General features: G+C 42.0%; 1 protein-coding gene across 4 annotated transcripts; it reads right to left on the bottom strand.

The window, feature by feature from the left end:
- Positions 1-746: 746 nt before the first annotated feature.
- Positions 747-14,055, bottom strand: LOC105479720 (yippee like 5). 4 transcript variants are annotated; one of them, XM_011737872.2, is made up of 5 exons: positions 13,896-14,054; positions 12,431-12,727; positions 5,362-5,422; positions 4,488-4,652; positions 747-2,649 (listed from the first exon to the last, which is right to left on the bottom strand). In XM_011737872.2, exons 4-5 carry the CDS (start codon positions 4,626-4,628, stop codon positions 2,425-2,427), a joined length of 366 nt encoding a protein of 121 aa, XP_011736174.1. In that variant the 5' UTR covers positions 4,629-4,652; positions 5,362-5,422; positions 12,431-12,727; positions 13,896-14,054; the 3' UTR covers positions 747-2,424. The 4 variants fall into 4 exon arrangements, with proteins under 4 accessions (XP_011736174.1, XP_011736177.1, XP_011736176.1 ...); XM_011737875.2 differs by lacking the exon at positions 5,362-5,422 and having other exon boundaries at positions 13,896-14,055; XM_011737874.2 differs by lacking the exon at positions 12,431-12,727.
- Positions 14,056-18,026: the final 3,971 nt, after the last annotated feature.

Below are 18,026 nucleotides of genomic sequence, written 5' to 3'. Positions count from 1 at the left end.
TTTATGGGTAGGTAAATTTAGGAAACAGATGGTACTGATATTTTTCCCCTCCAATCCCAAAGTAACAACTCCTAACTGTAACTTAAATCTTCACATAATTACTAAAATTATTTTTAACCAGGAATGTTCACTTGAGAGTCTAAATAAAAGCACTTTAAGATCAAAACAACTTACAGTTATACGGCCACCTAAAACTAAGGGCAAGAATCTTCCTCTTCGGTCAGGGGAAAAAAAGCTTAAATCTGTATATTCCTCAGTAACCTACTTAGTTAAGTTCACCTGTACTTGTTTAACTCTCGTATCCCAAAGCAAAACTCATTCCTATTAATTAGTATCCCCATCTCAAAAGAACAACGGTTTCTGTAAATAATCCAAAGTAGACCTTCATTCATATATATATATTTTTTTTTTTTTTTTGCAAATGAAGTTTTTAAAAGGCACAGAGGAGCTTGTTGCTGGTACCTGCCAGTCACCTAAAAGTTTACCCAGTAATATGAAATTTTTTTGTTTATATATACTGAACTATAGTTACCAGTAGCTAAGGCAAAATGATCTCAGAGAAGTTAATACTGGCAAAGTCAATGTCTTCACGTGTGAATTAGGCAGTTAACCATGTCAGAACGTCACTATCACTGCCAATTGAAGAAAGCTACAGTACTCAAAGATACCAAGTATGTGTTCAGAGATAAAAATTAAGATGATCACTAGACAAGATCAGTGGAAAATAAGTAGCAGTACTGCACCAATGCAAGACAAAATATACTTTATTGTGACAGCAAATGCACATAGTGCTGTAGGTAAGGCATGCTACTAGGAATCTGCATATAATCAAAAGCCAGTATGGAAATGAATGGAAATGAATGCTGTTCTCAGATTGAGTCCATGGTGGAGAAAGGGTAGTTTGTGTTCACTTATTTCAAATGCAGTATCATACCTACTTAATCAGTTACCTATGCTTCTAACCAACAGCCCAGTGGCAAATAAGAGGAACTTAACTGTACTCAGAAGTCACTTTCATTATCAATGACAGAAATATTTCACTAATTCAACTGAGGCAAATTTCCTTTCTAGACAAAGGACCTAGAAATTGAGCATGCAAAACATCCATCCATCCATTCATTCATTCAAATAATTAGCCAATTTTACCATCATTTAATTCCACCAGAAACAAATACTAAAATACCTAGAAGTAGTTTGGATAAAGAAACATTTACATTTTAATACTCTGTAATGTCATAAATTTGGGGCTAAAATAACACCAGGTCAAATGTGATCCCTTTCTATTTGAGGGTGCAAAGTACAGTTTTGGTTTCAATAGCTGAACTTCTGAGGGAAGAGCTGAAAAAAATGCTCTTAAGAGATCTAGGCCTTTGATGAAAACTATTAGGCTCTACAGACTTGTCAAAAATCAATGCAAAACTGAGGGGAAGAGGCTGAAATGCTGTGTAAAGCAGTATTTTTAGATAAGTTGCTTCATTTCCCCCTTTTCTAAAACAGATGCAGATTAAATGGTTTTTGCATGAATGCACATTGACATTCTGTTCAACTGTTCTCTAAATGCAATACTGCCGGTTTAAACAGTATGCTTTCATTTAAACAAAGAACGTTATATGCATGGTCAATTTAGTTTAAGAGATGAAAAGAAACTTTACTACTATGAAAATTGCTTATCAAATCCTCTCCTCTTTTATAAGGTGTTTTTAAAAGCAACACAGGACCAAAAGCATCCAACTATTACTTTATTTATATTACTATGCTTAAGTTACATGGAAAAAGACAACCCAGCAGTTCTGTCCCATCTCAGAAGTTTCCAATCAACACCAATTATGTGGTGACAAATAACTAGGAATGGTGACATCTTTGGGTCAAGACTGACAAGGAAGAATGGGCTCTGGTGCTACGGTTCATCTCCAACAAGAATATGGCACACCGGCCAGCACAAGCCATGCTAACACTGAGCCTTTAGCGCTGGGCACAGATTCGGATCTCTTCTCTGGAGCTAGCAAATCAAGTGAGATAACTGGGTTTAAAAGAAAAAGTTTAAAATGAAGCCTAAGTTTAAAAACCATACTCCTAACATTTTCCTTTCAAAATTTACATAAAACACACTTTTTCACTCTAACAGCCCAGATTTTTTTCCTTACATAGCTCACCACATAGCTGCAGACTCTTCTGCCTCAAGATGTAAACATAGGGTAAAAAATTAACGGCATCTGCATAATATTCTCTCTACACACTGCTGTTGGATGGAAAATACAAAATTAAAAAAAAAAAGAAAGAAAGAAAGGTTCCATCTTAGATTCTCACAACCTCTTGTTCTGCAGTTCATTAATCCGACTCTGATGCTAAGGTGACAGTGTATGTAAGTAGATTTTTGTTTTCAGTGAAGGAGACCTGGGAAAAGATGGATTTCTCTCTGTATCTTCAAGAGTTATCAGATGGTACATGCTCCTCAAAGCCCTCACTCTCTCGAACTAGAGCACGTTCCAGGATCACGCGGCCTTCCTTATATCGCTGGCTGTCTTCAGTGGCAAACTCATAGATCCATCCCAGTTTGCTATTGCAGTTTTTGCAGCTCACATCTCGAACCATGTGGCGGCCAGTGAGCATGACCCGATCTTGAACTTCACTGTACTGCAGGTTAACTACCTAAGAAGGGACAAGGAAAAACAAAATTGCGAAGGCATGTGAGTTATATTGCCAAGTATGTACAAAATATTATGGTTAATGCAACAGCAACTTCAGAAAAGCAGAAAAAAGTTGTTACTTTAGTCAAACCTATAATACCCGAGACTTATTTACAGAAGCTGCTGGGGCACGCAGACATCTGGAAATTGCACAACACTAGACATCTAATGCAATCATGCACTACTGTACTAGCCTAAGTCACACTATTAAAACATACTACATTTCTGTGTTGCAGGTAAGAAAGAGTCCTGGAATTGGAGCCATAAAATGTAGGTTTGGGTCCAACTGTAGTAATTCATCATTATTCAATGATGAGTGCAAGTAATACAATCAATGTAAAAGAACCTAATGCCCCATCGTTATTCCATGAAACGGTCTGTTTCTGAAAATATACTTTATATATAGACTGGGACAGATTAAGCCAACTACAGACCATATATCTGCAATGCATAGTTTTAAAGTGAGTTCAAAGACAATGAACACAATGAAGTGGGTCTGAGACAACCTGTGGCGAATTTCCACTGATTCTGGATACCCAAAAATCTTCTACACTTTCCTTTTCTGTAAAGGGCCAGATAGTATATATTTCTGGCTTTGAGGGCTATGTGGTCTTTGTTGCAACTTTTTTAACTCTGGCATTGTAGCATGAAAGAAGCTGTAGACAATACGTAATGCACAAGCAGAGCTGTGTTCCACTACATTTACAAAAACAGGCAGCTGTCCTGCTGCAGTGTGCCCTCCTCTATACCGAAATAAATGTCAAAGAGTATGCTCCATCAATTCTGAGAAAAGCTTCTTTCTACACGGAACAGAGGAGTACCCACTGGGGAAGTTCATCTGATCTTCTAAGAACAGTACCCTAGACTAGCTATGTTCCTTGGCCTAAAATACTTGGAAATTCAACTTTTCTATTATACACTAGATTCCAGGAGGCAGAATCACAGCATCCAACTTGAATGCAAGCCAGAAATTAGAGACAGGCAGACTGGGTACACCCTTGCAAATTAGAAACACTCTTCCTGTCAGCAAATCCATGTAATAAACCAAACAGAATTGGAAGGATGATTGGTGAGCATGAATTAGAGCATGAAAAGTTGGTTAGATGATCCTTATTTGCTGTCAAGTTATAATAGTTTAATGCCACTATCTCCCTATATGGATAAACCAGTGGCATGTGGAGAAAGGGAGGTGGGTGTCTTGACCTGTTCCTTCCATAGTCTGCGCTGAAGTCACTACCAAATTCTTACACTGAACATTTCCTAAGGCAACAGGAAAAGTATACGCTTCTTTATACATTTTTTTTTTTCTTGAGACTGAGTCTCTCTCTCTTGCCTAGGCTGGAGTGCAGTAGAGTTATCTTGGCTCACCACAACCTCTGCCTCCCAGGTTCACGCGATTCTCCTGCCTCAGCCTCCCAAGTAGCTGAGACTACAGGTGCGCAACACCACACCCAGCTAATTTTTGTATTTTTAGTAGAAACGGTGTTTCACCATGTTGGCCAGGCTGGTCTCGAACTCCTGACCTCGTGATCCGCCCACCTTAGCCTCCCAAAGTGCTGGGATTACAGGCATAAGCCACTGTGCCCGGCCTACTTCTTCAAACTTCCAAGGTTAAAATCACATCCTAGTAACACCTTCCTAAGGTCCCATCAAAGACGAGCTAGTGGGCAATCATTTCTGTAGATTTCAAGCTCTCATTCTGACTCTTCCTGGTATCTCTAAACTCTGAGGGGGTATTCTGGTGTTGCTGTCAAATACAGCCAATGAGCCCACTTAGGATTCAAACTTTTTCTCACTAACCTTGTTAAAAAGAAACGCTCTGCCAGTGGCGCCTGTGAAACGAGTGGAGATGAGTTCTGAGCGGTTGGTCAGGATCGTATCACAGTTTGCACAAGAAAATAGACGGGTACCACCGATATGATCAAGGAAAATTCTGCCCATTTTTATGGCTGAAGTTCTAAAAACCTAGGAGCAAATAGAAAAGGATAACAAATGCATTATAATAATCATGTTACCACCTACTTGGGGGGTGTCATAGAGAACCATTTATATACATATTTATGTAATCTCTGCTTTGTAGTACTCGATATGTGAAATAGCTGATCCTGAACAAAAAGATCCAAAGTTCACACACTGAACAAATAAACAGGCATGCCTAAGGTAAGATTTTAAAGCAGTGAGCCAAGGAAGTAAACCTATTAGCCAAGGCTAAAGAATGGTGTCACTTCTCTCATGGTTGGTGTGGAAAGAGAAAATGGAAAGTGGAATTTCAGAAAATGAATGATGTAAAGCACTGGCAAAGAGGTGAGAAAAGGGGTTTAGCATAAATATTAAGTATATGTTCTGAACATGTATAATTTCAGAAAAGAATTGTGAGGTTCCAGGGGGATACAAGCAGAAAAAGGGGCAATTAGAAAACAAGAAGAGTAGTCTGGTTTGAGAACATGGGGTGAATAGGTCTGTGATCACCAGGTGCACTTACAACTGTATACAGCTGATGACTAACTTTAAGCCAATGTCTAGGGAGCACTGTTACTAGGTACTTACTTCAAAATTGTCACAACTCTGTGAGGTTGTTACCACCACTTCATAGATCACCCAAGTCTAAAAAGGTTATTAACCGGTCAAAGGTTACAAAACTGTTAACTACAGAAAAGTACAGAATGCAATTCACCTAATTCAAAGTTCTTCCATGATCCTACAGTGCCTCCAAAATGGTCCAGGCTGGCATGAGGCTAAAGCAATGAGAACAGAATAAGGGAAAGATAAGCTTTCCCATACATAACTTGATTATCTTTAAGAAATCTTACTGATTCAATAAATCACAGAAGGGCCGAAACACTGAAAAGATGTAAGTTTGAAACATATGTCTGAAACTAGGCTAACACTTTAACATTCAAAAGTTAGGGAAGTTACTATATGCAACTTCTTAAATTCATTACAACTAATTCTCGTAAACAGTATTCTTAAAGATCTAGATATAGACAAGAATATACCACAGTTTTAGTTTAAAACATAATTTATTCTTGGGTATAGTTATCAGCTCCTGTGTTTTAAATATTTATTATACATCTTTCCAAAGGCATGCAGAGCTAATATAACTGCCACCGTGGAAAAAAAAACACCAAAAAACTCCAGAATGCATGTTTGTAATGAGAATCTACTGTTGTCTTAAGATTGGGGGAATTCCATTACAAATTTAAAAAGAAATTCCATTCCTTCTAGTCTATGAACTTCCCCAGCCATTAGGCGGTCCTAATGTCACTGGAAATGTCATCACAAAAATCATTATGACACCCCTTAAACATCATGAAAGTTTAATAGGGAATAAAAAACAAATGGTGAATATAATGACAATGTGCAGCTAGTAAATGGAAAACCAGCATATTAACAAGAGTCACAATGAACCTTGAACTAAAACACAGACTTAAGCTATAATATTTAACTTTCTAATTACATTTCTACAAAATGACAGCAAAGGGAAACACTTATTGCCTTATTTCAGCCTTTAAGATTACCACATTATTTTTTTCCAGATGACTAAGAATACAACACTTGGCCAGGTGAGGTGGCTCACGCCTGTAATCCCAGCACTTTGGGAGACTGAGGTGGGCAGATCACCTGGGGTCAGGAGTTCAAGACCAGCCTGGTTAACATGGTGAAACCCTGTCTCTCTTAAAAATATGAAAATTAGTCAGATGTGGTGGCTCACGCCGGTGGTCCCAGCTACTCGGGAGGGTGAGGCAGGAGGATGGCTTGAACCCAGGAAGCACAGGTTGCAGTGAGCCAAGATCACGCCACTGCACTCCAGCCTAGGCGACAGAGTGAGACTCCGTCTCAAAACAGAAAAAAGAATACATTTATTATTTATTTACGTATAAGTCAGAAGTTGCGAATTTGAGGCCTACAGGCTGAATTCATTTGGTAGCCTAGGAATACAGCAGTGAACAGATACAAAAACCCTTCCCTGAAAAACATATGTGGACATGTGTGTTTTATTTGGGTCAGTTTTTAATCTTCATTTTAGAAAGCTGAGGTGACATTTAAAATCTGGAAGATCTCATTAAAGAGCCTGTAGTTTGAATTTATTTTTAACAATGGGGAGGGCACATATTCTCCTATGGCAACAACTGACTACAACTGAGCTGCAGCCCCTAACCCTCACCAGGCCATTTTATTTGCTTGGTCTCCACTTTGCTTCACACAATTACTTCACCTGTTTGGTCCTTGTACCAATATTTGAATTTATGACTCCTGATATAAATAAAACATTCAACAAGCCTGTGAGCATGCTAAGTTTGGTCATGTTTCTGAATCTTGATCATTAACAGAAGGGAATCAACGGCAAGGTTTGAGAGTCTCCGCCGTTGAGGTATAGGCCTCAGATTCTATGTCTCTGAAGACTAGTATTTGTGCAGTCATTTGTAACCTCCAGCTAGGGCTTCTGGGACTCATTGTTTTAAAGCTAATTTCCCTTAAGACTTTTAAATACAATATTCATGTTGTAATTTATTTCAACCATAATGGAGAGTAACTAGCTGTTTCTACATTGATCACTGTGACACCATGCTGTTGTGGTAAATATGCTGGACTTCAAAGTGAACTTCCCTTATACCTTCTGCTCACATCATTTTATCCTTGGCTAAAAGCTACTGTGATCATTTCCTACTGAGGGTAAATAGACTTAACATGACTTTTTTCCCTGATTCCAATTCCATCTATTTTTTCTCTTTACCCAAGTATTTTTACTGGATTCAATTATATGATTCATTACCAAGACCAAAAATATCTGAGCAAAACCTTATGTTACACTATTCCTAGTTGTGGTTGCCATTTATAGAGAATATATATATATAGAACTGTAGAATGTGGTTTTTGTTTGCTAAGAAAGATAAGAGAATGCCACAGGATCTAGCAGAAGCAAGCAAAACATCACTTGCTGTCAAAGGTCTTTAGGAAGTAGAAAAACCTCTGTAGGGTCCTTAGGCTCCAAAGGTAGCCCTGGCCTTTGCAGGGTTAGAAACTCAACCTAACACTGACACTATTCAAACTCTCAAGAGGCTGACACCCATTAAAATGCCACTGCTATGGTCTCAATGCTTGTGTACCCCACCCCACTAATTCATATGTGGCATTAGCAGGTGATTAGGTCACGAGCAGAGTCCTCAAAAATGGGATTACTGTCCTTATAAAAGGGTCCCAGAGAGCTGCCTTGCTCCTTTCTATCATGTGAGGACGAAGCTAAAAGGTACCATCAACAGACATTGAATCTTATCTTGGACTTCCTGGCCTTCAGAACTGGGAGAAACACATTTGTTGTTTATAAGCCATCCAGTCTACAGTACCCTGTTAAAGCAGTCAGAATGAACTAAGACAGCCACTTCATTATTTAAGGAGGACGGTCATTAAAAAGCTAAGATATAACACTTGAATCAGGCTTCTCTGGACCTGAACAACATATTGAACTCTGCCTTAGACCTAATAATTACTTAGCATCTACACTGTATGGGACACTGTACTTGGTACTTACATACCACATTTAATTTTGACAATTTTTAAAGTAGGTATTTATCACCTCACTTTTATAGACGAATTAAAGAGACTGTGACTTTCCAGAAGTGGCCAAGCCACTGCATTCCATTCTCTCCCTAGCGATTAGAGGGCTGTCAGATTTACTCTCTCCCTCAGGGTGTACCATCAGCCCCTCCTGCTTCCATGCTGTTCCTCCTGTATTCCCTATCTTGGTTGGTGTCAACTGCAATCACAAACTCTCCTAAACTAGAAACCCTAGTAAGTCATTTAAGAAACTGCAAAATTAACAAGACTTCCTAAATCACTTTTGGAAGTTTTCCTCCCTCCCCTTCATCACTGTATTAGATTCAAACTCTCCTCACATCTGGATAAAACTTTCAGGGTCAGGGAGTGGGAACTGTTAAACCCAACATACATTCATATATACCACTTCATTTCTGCTACACACAGCTACAAAAGTACGGTCAAAGGCATGTGCCGCCCCTTTCTAAAAGCTCATAGAGGTTGCTCCCTTATAAACTTTGAAACTTGTCTGACAGAATAGAAAATTGCTGGTTTTTTTAAAAAGAAAAAAAACCAGTTTTATTAAGGAATACTCTAAATGACAAAGTTTACTCACTATAAGTGTACAATTCAATGACTTCTAGTCAATTTATGAAATTGTGCCACTATCACCACCAACTGGCTTTAGAATGCTTCCATCAGTCCCTCAAAAATTCCCACACCAGCCTGCAGCCAATACCTTCTCCAACTCCTGGCCACTGACAACCACTGATCTGCTTCCTGTCTGATTGCTTTTACATTCAAAATATTCCCCAAGTATGCTAATTACCCTGGTTGGACTTAGAGTAATCCCAGATCTCTTCAGCCACGTATTGCTAAAACATCTTAAGAGTGAGCTGCTTTCACAGACAGCTAATGTTTGGTGTTGATTCTGGGGGCAGCTTACTGTGTCCTTTAGTAGCAACATGCAGACTTTGGTATATGTCAGTGCTGAAGTTCAAGTTTATAGCTGAAATGAGAGCTAAACTCATCATAAAGCTTAAGTTTTCTTTAAGATGTTCCCTACCTTATAATGTTATACATAAGGCCTCTTTGGTACTATCTTCTTGTAGGTCCAGGTTATAAAAACCCTAAAAAGGTTGAATAAGAAAAGCACCAAGCTTGACTGTTTAACTGGAAGCCTATTCTTAGTTTACTTGAAATTACCTGAAATAGTGAGGGGCTGGAATGAAAATATAAGTGAAATTTATAGATAATTTCATAGATCGTATTTTAGCATTATTTTCAATTTCCTCCCTCTCCCACCAATAGCATATTTAGCTATCTAGAACTTCCAATTTCTTTTATCAGAAGACTCTGGTGAAATATAAAAAGCCTTTTCGGATCTCTGCCTTGTTACAGAATTTTTTTTAAACTACAGAATCTGTTAAGAGGGGAAAAAAGGGTGATTCTCTTCAGAAATCTGCCAAAGAGTCTCCAGGAATGCATTATTTTAAAATGCATGATGGATATGATGGACTATATAATTTCCTAGTTGCTTCCACATCAATAAAACAATTTTCTAAAAAGACTATTGGTTTATCATACGCATACACTATCAAACGAAATACGGTGTCTTGTTCACTTGTCTGGCTCATTGCTAACTGTTTTCCTTAAAAGCAGGGAAGGCTGTGGTCAATTCAGCTCGCCACCTGTTTCCGTACTGCCCACAAGCTGAGAATGAATTTTATACTTTTAAATGGTTGGGGGGAGGGGAGAATATTTTCTGACACATGATTATATGACATTCACACTTCAGTGTCAAAGTTTTCAGGAACACAGCCACGCCCATTTGTTTACACTTAACTCCTTCCACTTTACAATGGAGAGGTATGAGGAGCTGCTACAGAAACCTTCTGGCTTGCAAAGTTTAAAATATTTTTTACCTGGTCTTTTACCAAAAAAAAGTTTTCCCTGCTTAAAAACACATTCTGATAGTGAAAGAGCTTTGCATTTAGAAAGCAGTCTTTCCCAGAAAAAATGGAAACTTGGTTGGTATTTGGGATTAAGGCTAGATAGGAGTATTTGAAAAGATCAGTTTAATCCCATTCCCCTTTTCTTTACTGATTTTGTGGCTAAAATCCTAAACTTTCTGTAACCAGTTCAGCATGTTGAAGATCAACTCTAATAAAGATTATAAAAATAGAAAATATCTACCAGCTGCTGTCTCTCTCTCCACCCCCAGGTCTTAAACTGTGGAGCTGACATACTGGAACTCTGGAGATTCCTAGATTCGAATCTCAGCTCTTCCCCTTAATAGCTTTGGAAACACTGTGTGAGTTCTCCTCTCCTGTTTCATCTGTAAAATGGCGAGAGTAGCAGCCATCTCTGAGTTATGAGAAATTAAAAGGAGATACTCTATTCTGAGAATGGTGCCTAGCACACAGTGAATGCTCAATAAAGGTCAGTAAAACTAGATTATCTATTCTTCAACATTCCCCATCCCAACTCGCCCTATGACAGATGAGAAAAGCATGGCCCAGAAAGGATATGAAACAGTAACAATTAACTGGCTTCACTTCCTGTTAATTATGCTAAAGCTAAGCGACCAGGTGATAGAAATTAGAAGCTGGAGGAAAGTTAGAAACCTTCTGAAGCATGTCACAGTTCCAGGTCTTAAAAAAGGTACTTGTTGTCCCTATAATTAATAATCCAGTTTGGTTTCAACCCTGGCAAGTGGAATTAGTCAAGGGAGGCACCACTTCCCAGCCCTAAAATACCAGGGAGGGTAGGTATTGCATCTCATAGGACCTTCTGATGGATGGAAAAACACCCAGTTCACAGATAAACTTTTCCTTAGTAAATGAAACCATCGCCTCAGGGCATTTCCATAGAATACACACTCCACCAGATCCCCAGTGTCAGACAGACGGCAGTGGGTTTTCCATTGCACCAGAAGATGGGACAAAGGCAAGGTACAAAGACTCTGCTGCAGGGAACTGAGTATGCAGGCATCTAGCGCAGAAAGGGTTAAAGGAAACTGCCCCTTGCAGAGGTCGTTTTGTTTTGCAATGATTCTGCTAAAATGGAATCCGGTGGAAGCCAGCTTTCCTATCTCGTTTTTAATCTCTTCCCTCCCTCGCCAAAACAAAGGATAAAAACCCAAAAAACTTTTAAGAGTGCTGGGTTGATTACTATAATAATTAGCACTTATGGCTATTGTAACTTCATCAACTTTTTATACTGAGTTGTGACTAAACGCTATTAAAAAATCTACACGGGAAAACAGTTTGATCCATACAACCAACTTTCCAATTTTTGTGCAAAATATGTAACAAGGTAAGTTTTCAGTGACACAAGCAAGCTCTGCTATCCTCTTGCAGTACGCGACCAGTTTACTTTGCTGTGTCAAATGATGTCCTGGTTGTGGAATCAGGTCTTCATTTGCAGTAAGTTTTAAGGATATATTTTTGTTCTCCCCCCTCAACAATGCCTTATTTTTTCCTGTTTTGTTAGATGATTTTCAAGTTCACTATATTTCAATAACACTTATATTTGTTTAAATATCAGAAAATCAGACTAGTCATTTAACTCAGGAAGCCGTGTGTGTTAGTGCACAATCTGAGTTGGTCATATCCCCCCAAACCCTAGTAAGACAATTTCATGATCTCGTTTCTTGTGATGCATTACCAAAAGCCTCTAACTAGGTGGACTGACGTGTAAGCTGCCTGGCTTCCCGACCCAAGTGTCAAGTAGCAAGTTCAGGTCTAGCTAAGGTTCAGTTCCTGCATTACACTGACATTACTACACCAGGAATACCTTAAAACTGACACTGATCTCTATAGGCATTCACTATTAAAACTAAAATGATATTTTGGGCACAAGTATACCTAGGACTACCTTCATGTCTCATGGACTGTTTGAATTTCAGAGGGTAGTAGCTGCTTTAATTTCTTCATTTCATAATTTTTGATCTTATTTCCTTTCGCTTTTATTTTTTCTAAACCTTTTATTTTTCTCATTACTTAAATAGAGAACAGAAAAGGGAAACTAGAGAAAAGTTCGCCATGATCCAACCAGGTAACATTTTCCAAGTCACATATATTTTACTAACGTCTCATAACTTACTATTTTTCATATTATTGCTCGATTGCATTTGTCTACGACTTTTGATTAAGTTATAAGCTTCTAGAGAAACTATTCTAAATTCTTTGCACTTTACTTCTTACCTAACCCAGTACAAGTATGCGATAAACTTTCAGGAAACGAATCCACCAAGACACTTCACTTCTGGGATGAATATGTGCCCTGGGAACACCATACGCCTTTTGGTTCCTCTCTGGCGGAATGCAGCTGCAACGCTGTATATGTGGCTATGCAAAGTTAGCTAATATCCTATTCCTCCCAGTTTCTTCACCACCAAGTGTACTAATTTTCCAAAAATACAAGGTTAGCCCGAGGTTACTTCAGGTTTTCCATCTGTCAAGAAGACGTGGAATAAAAATCCTCAGATTACCAACAGATCTCTGTAAACAGAAAAAGTTTAAAAATAAATGAGCTGAACAGCTTCCCAGACTCTCCCTGGAAAGGGAGATTAGTTGGTGTCAGGATTAAACAGATCTTTGTAGTATTTCAATTTCCCACTCCCGCTGATCCGGACACTCGTTTGTCCCATCTACCTGCAGAGGAGGGTACAGGAAAGGGGTTGCAAGGGCACGCCCACCCTCCCAACAGCGAGCGGAGAGCAAGCGGAGGACCGAAGCTGGCAGAGCTGGGCCGGCCCGGGCGACCCCGGGGTGGGCTCGGCCGCCAGCCGCAGTGGCACCCGCGAGCGCCCCCGCTGGCCCAGCTGATGGCGGCCACGTGACGCCCGCCGGCCAATCGGGAGGGCCTGGGGCGGCGGAGCGCGGCGCCAGCGGCGGGGCCGCCCCCGGCACAACAAACACGGGCAGGAAACAGCTGAGCGGGTGGCCGGCGGGCTCTCTTGGTCCCGACACCCAGCGGGCTGCACCAGCGTCACCCCGCGCTGTCAGCCCCGGGCCCTCCGGGCAGGGGGGCGGGGGAGGTGGACGTTCAATACGGGGTGCAAAGGGAGACGCCGCCCCCTCCCGGGGGCTGGGCCGCTTGGGCCGGGCGTGGGCCCTGCTCAGGACGGTTCACTCCGTGCAGTCATCGCGGCCCAAACAACTCGGCCAAGTTCCGACTTGGCTTCGGGACGGAGACCGGGCGCGCCCCCGACGCTGCGGCGGGTGGGGGCGGGGCGGCCGCGGCGCGGCGGGTGGGAGGTCGCGGCCAAACCGTCCGCCCAGGGGGCACCGTGGGCCTCGGCGGATGGCCGCTGAGGGCGCGGCGGGGAAGCCGGGCGGAGGCGCGGTCGCCGCGCGGAGGGGTCGCGGCTGTTGTCGCACCGGTCGCCCGGCTGCGCGGCGGGGGCGGGCCGACGACAGTCGCCGCGCCAGGCCTCACAAAGAGCAAACAGCTCCGCGCGTCCGCCCGCGGTCCTGGCGCCGGGGCCCGCCCTGAGGGGTTGAGGGCGGCCGCTCTGAGACCCCGGGATGCGTGCGGCGAGGAAGAGGCACTTCCTGCCTGGGCCCCCCACCCTTGGCCGATCCCCGAGTGCCTCGAAGCCGCCCGACCCGAACGGGCGCCTCAGTCCCCACCGGCCCCTAGCCCAGCCCCTCCCGCGGGACTCACCCTGAGCGGCGGTGAGATCAGCGACTGCCACTGGCTCCTCGCTCTTCAGCTGGTCTAAAGCCTCTCGGCCGCCCGAGTCTCCAGGTTTAGTCAGGCCCTGGCCTTGGCCCCGCCTCTCCCTGGTTGGGCCTCAACGTCAGTCACCCGGCGTGGCTCCGCCCCTCCCGCTGTCAACTCTCCCGGTTGGCCCAGAACACCCTTCGTTTCTAGGCCCCGCCCCTCTCCTCGGCTCCCTGCGTTTTCCGCGGGGCCCCGCCCCTTCTCTGGCTCACCCTCCCCCACTCCTGCACCCCTCCGCTTCGCGGCCCACCCCTCCCAGAAGCCGCAGACCCAGGGCAGGCTCGCGACAGCTCGCCCCGCCCCTGACCCAGCACCCCGGACTGGTACAGCCAATCAAAGAGGCTAACTCTGCCCCCTCTCTCGAGGCGGCCAATGCCGTGAGTCCGGGGACCACATCCCCCTTTCAGCTGAGAGCACACAACACAGCATCCACGTGAGTCAGCTTCTTAAAGGAGAAGGCTCAGCCTTTCTGATTGCGGCAGCTGGGAGACAACGCGCGTTATTAGCGTCACCAGGTGGCGGCTGGGGCCGAGCTTCCGGATACCTAGTGAGGCCCAGGGATGACAAATGAAAACAATAAGCTGTTTCCTAGACAAACAGCTGCCTAGGTAACTAAAGTGCACCGTGTAATTCGTTTCTTGGAGGCCGTTTCCCCTGACCACGCTTGGTAGAGCGCTGCCTTTTGCTTTCAAACCCCTAGCCCTCGAGTCTGAGCACATAGGCCCTACTAAAAAACATCTGTGGATAAAGGATTTTTCAACTGCGCTTGACTTTATTTACAACTCGTTTGAATTTTTTTTTTCTGGATAGTGGAAATGATTCTCAAAAAGATGAAGAAATTCAGTGTTTTATATGGCGAATTTCTGCCTCAGAGAGTGAGATTTGTTTATTGTAAAGGGCAGCTGTTCCTTAACCCTCATCAGTGCTTAAGATGGAAGGTTTTGTTTCTCATTCCATTAGAGTTGCTCAGGTAATTACATCTCTGTTAGCTGACTTTCGGGATAAAACCAAAATATTTGATGACGCATACCTCTCAGATAAAAAATGTAGGTTAACATTTGGGGCTAGTTTGCAAGTAGTTTAAAGTCATTCTTGGTGGAAGAGAAGTTCCGAAGCATAATTCTAGCACTTGACTCCCGCTCATGCCCAAATCCACAAGTATCTTCATTTAGTTCGTCTGAAGTTAACCTGAGCATCAAAGGCAAAAGGACTAGTTATCTTTTGACAAGTGAGTTTTCCAGGAGATAAGGAAGTTTTTTTGTTTTGTTTTTGTTTGTTTCAGACGGAGTCTCGCTCCGTCACCCAGGCTCGAGTGCAGTGGCGTGATCTTGGCTCACTGCAACCTCCGCCTCCAAGGTTTAAGCAGTTCTCCTGCCTCAGCCTCCTGAGTAGCTGGAATTACAGGCGCACACCACCATGCCCGGCTAATTTTTGTATTTTTAGTAGAACGGGGTTTCACCATGTTGGCCAGGTTGGTCTGGAACCCTGACCTCGTGATCCGCCTGCTGTGGCCTTCCAGAGTGCTGGGATTAAGGCGTGAGCCACCATACCCGGCCAGAAGTTTTAAACATACAGTATTTTAGTTTCTTTTCCTTTATATTTCTTTATTTTCAATTAATATTAATTATTTAATATAAAAGTTACACGTTTATTGTAGGAAGGTCATACTGCCTCATTTGATAAGAGACTTCTGTCTTCTAACAGCTTCATATGTATCCTTCTATTCTTCCCAAACTGAATGTATTATACATAGAAGCATATTGTACTTCTTGTTTTTAACCTGCTTTTGTTTTTCACTTAACAATGTGCTATATAGCCATCCTTTCATGTCAGATGTGTCTTTTATCTACAAATTTACCTTTCTCTCCATAGTTTTCCATAGTGTATGACTTCACCATCTTTTTTTTTTTTTTTTTTTTTTTTTTTAGATGGAGTCTTGCTCTGTTGCCCAGGCTGGAGTGCAGTGGTGTGAACTCAGCTCACTGCAACCTCCACTTCCCAGGTTCAAGGAATTCTCCTGCCTCCCGAGTAGCTGGGACTACAGGCGCCCACCACCATGCCCGGCTAATTTTTGTATTTTTAGTAGAGATGGGGTTTCACCATGTTGACCAGGCTGCTCTCAAACTCCTGACCTCAGGTGATCCGCCCGCACTGGCCTCCCAAAGTGCTGGGATTACAGGTGTGAGCCAATGCACCCGGCTTTCACCATCTTTTATAAACATTTTTCTGCTGATAGACATGTGGGTTGCCTTCAGTTAAAAATCATGATGTAATTGACAACTGTGTACATGGATAAAATATTCAAGTATTTCTGAATATAATCACTTGGAAAGAGAGCACAATGCTTAAACCCGCAGAAATGAACACTTTAGATATCAGGTAAAACAGTGGGGACAATGTTTATTGATTTAACAATACATATAAAATTTTTCCTGTTGTAAGTGCCTTAAAATTATAACTTTTAATTTTCATAACAACCCTATGAGATAAGTACTGTTATCCCCATTTTATAGATGACTAAACTGAGGTACAGTGATTAACTAACTTGTCCAAGGTCACCCAGTAGACTTACCGACTACAGTATTTGTAAACTTGAAAAATAACAATGAAAATCGTATTTTAGAAAGATGAATCTAGATGATGATGATGTGCAGAGGTAAGGAAGGCAGACAGAATGGAGCTAAGGTGTGCAGGTTTAACTTTAGCAGGAAGGGCTACACAGGACTGACTTTATACTTGGGCTAAGGACAGAATTTTCAAAATCAGAGGTTTTATCCTAGGTGACTGATAGGGTGATGGTTTCCCATTGCCAGATATAAGGTGGTTGAGAAGGTTGATTTGGGGTGAAAGGCTGGGTCTGAGCTGATAGTGGGACACTCATTAGAAATAAAGAGTATACAATTAAAGGTGATTTGAGAAATACGTAAGAGAAACGAAAAAGAAAGGGTGAGAGGTTTGAAGAAAATCTTGTTGGGCTTTCGATTAGAGTTGTGTTTTACCAGTAAAGTAATTGGAATAAATTGATACTTTATTGAAACTTTATAATACTAAGACTTTCCCACCAAGAGCATGGTGCATTTTTTTTCCATTTATTCAAATGTTCATTTATGTCTTTCAGTAAAATTTTATGGTGTAGCTGCCTTCCTCTAGGTGTTTTATGTAACATTTTAGGATTGTATTTAGGTATTGTATATTTTCTGGGAATGTTATGGGCTAAACTGTGTTTCTCCCACTGAAATTCATGCATTGAAATCCTAATCCCCAGTACCTCAAAATGTGACTGTATTTGGAGGTAGGAACTTTAAAAGGTGATTAAATTAAAATGAGGTCATTAGGGTGGGTTCTAATCCAGTCTGACTGGTGTCTTTATGAGAAGAGGAGATTAGGCCACATGGAGAAACCAGGGATGCCTGCAGGCAGAGGAAAGGCCTTCTGAAAATACATTGAGAAGATACCATCTGCAATGCAAGGAAAAGGGCCTCAGAAGAAGCCAAACTTGCCAACACTTTGATCTTAGACTTCTAGCCTCCAGAATTGTGAAAAAACACATTTCTGTTTAAGCCACCCACTCCGTGGTGTTTTGTGGTGGCAGCCCTAGCAAACTAATGCAGGTGGCTACTGTGAATGGGAACTTCCCATATTATATATTACATCTCTAACCAGTTATTTGTTTTGTAGGAAACATGATGATTTTGTAGTTTATTTTCCTGGATTTTCTGGATGGAAAAATGTTTTTGTCTGTAAATGATCACAGTTTTGCTGCCTACTTTCTAGTCATTTTGTCTTTTTTTTTTTTTTTTTTTTTTTTTTTGAGACAAGAGTCTTGCCCTGTTGCCCAGGCTGGAATGCAGTGGTATGATCTCAGCTCACTGCAACCTCCACCTCCTGGGTTCAAGCAATTCTCCTGCCTCAGCCTCCTGAGTAGCTGGGACTACAGGCACATGCCACCATGCCCGGCTAATTTTTGTATTTTTAGTAGAGACGGGGTTTCACCATGTTGGCCAGGATGGTCTCGATCTCCTGACCTCATGATCCACTCGCCTCAGCCTCACAAAATGCTAGGAATACAGG

Source organism: Macaca nemestrina, chromosome 13 (assembly GCF_043159975.1).
Source record: "Macaca nemestrina isolate mMacNem1 chromosome 13, mMacNem.hap1, whole genome shotgun sequence".
Lineage (NCBI taxonomy): Eukaryota > Metazoa > Chordata > Mammalia > Primates > Cercopithecidae > Macaca > Macaca nemestrina.
Note: the sequence above shows the minus strand (reverse complement) of the source record. Positions and strands in the feature narration are given on the sequence as shown.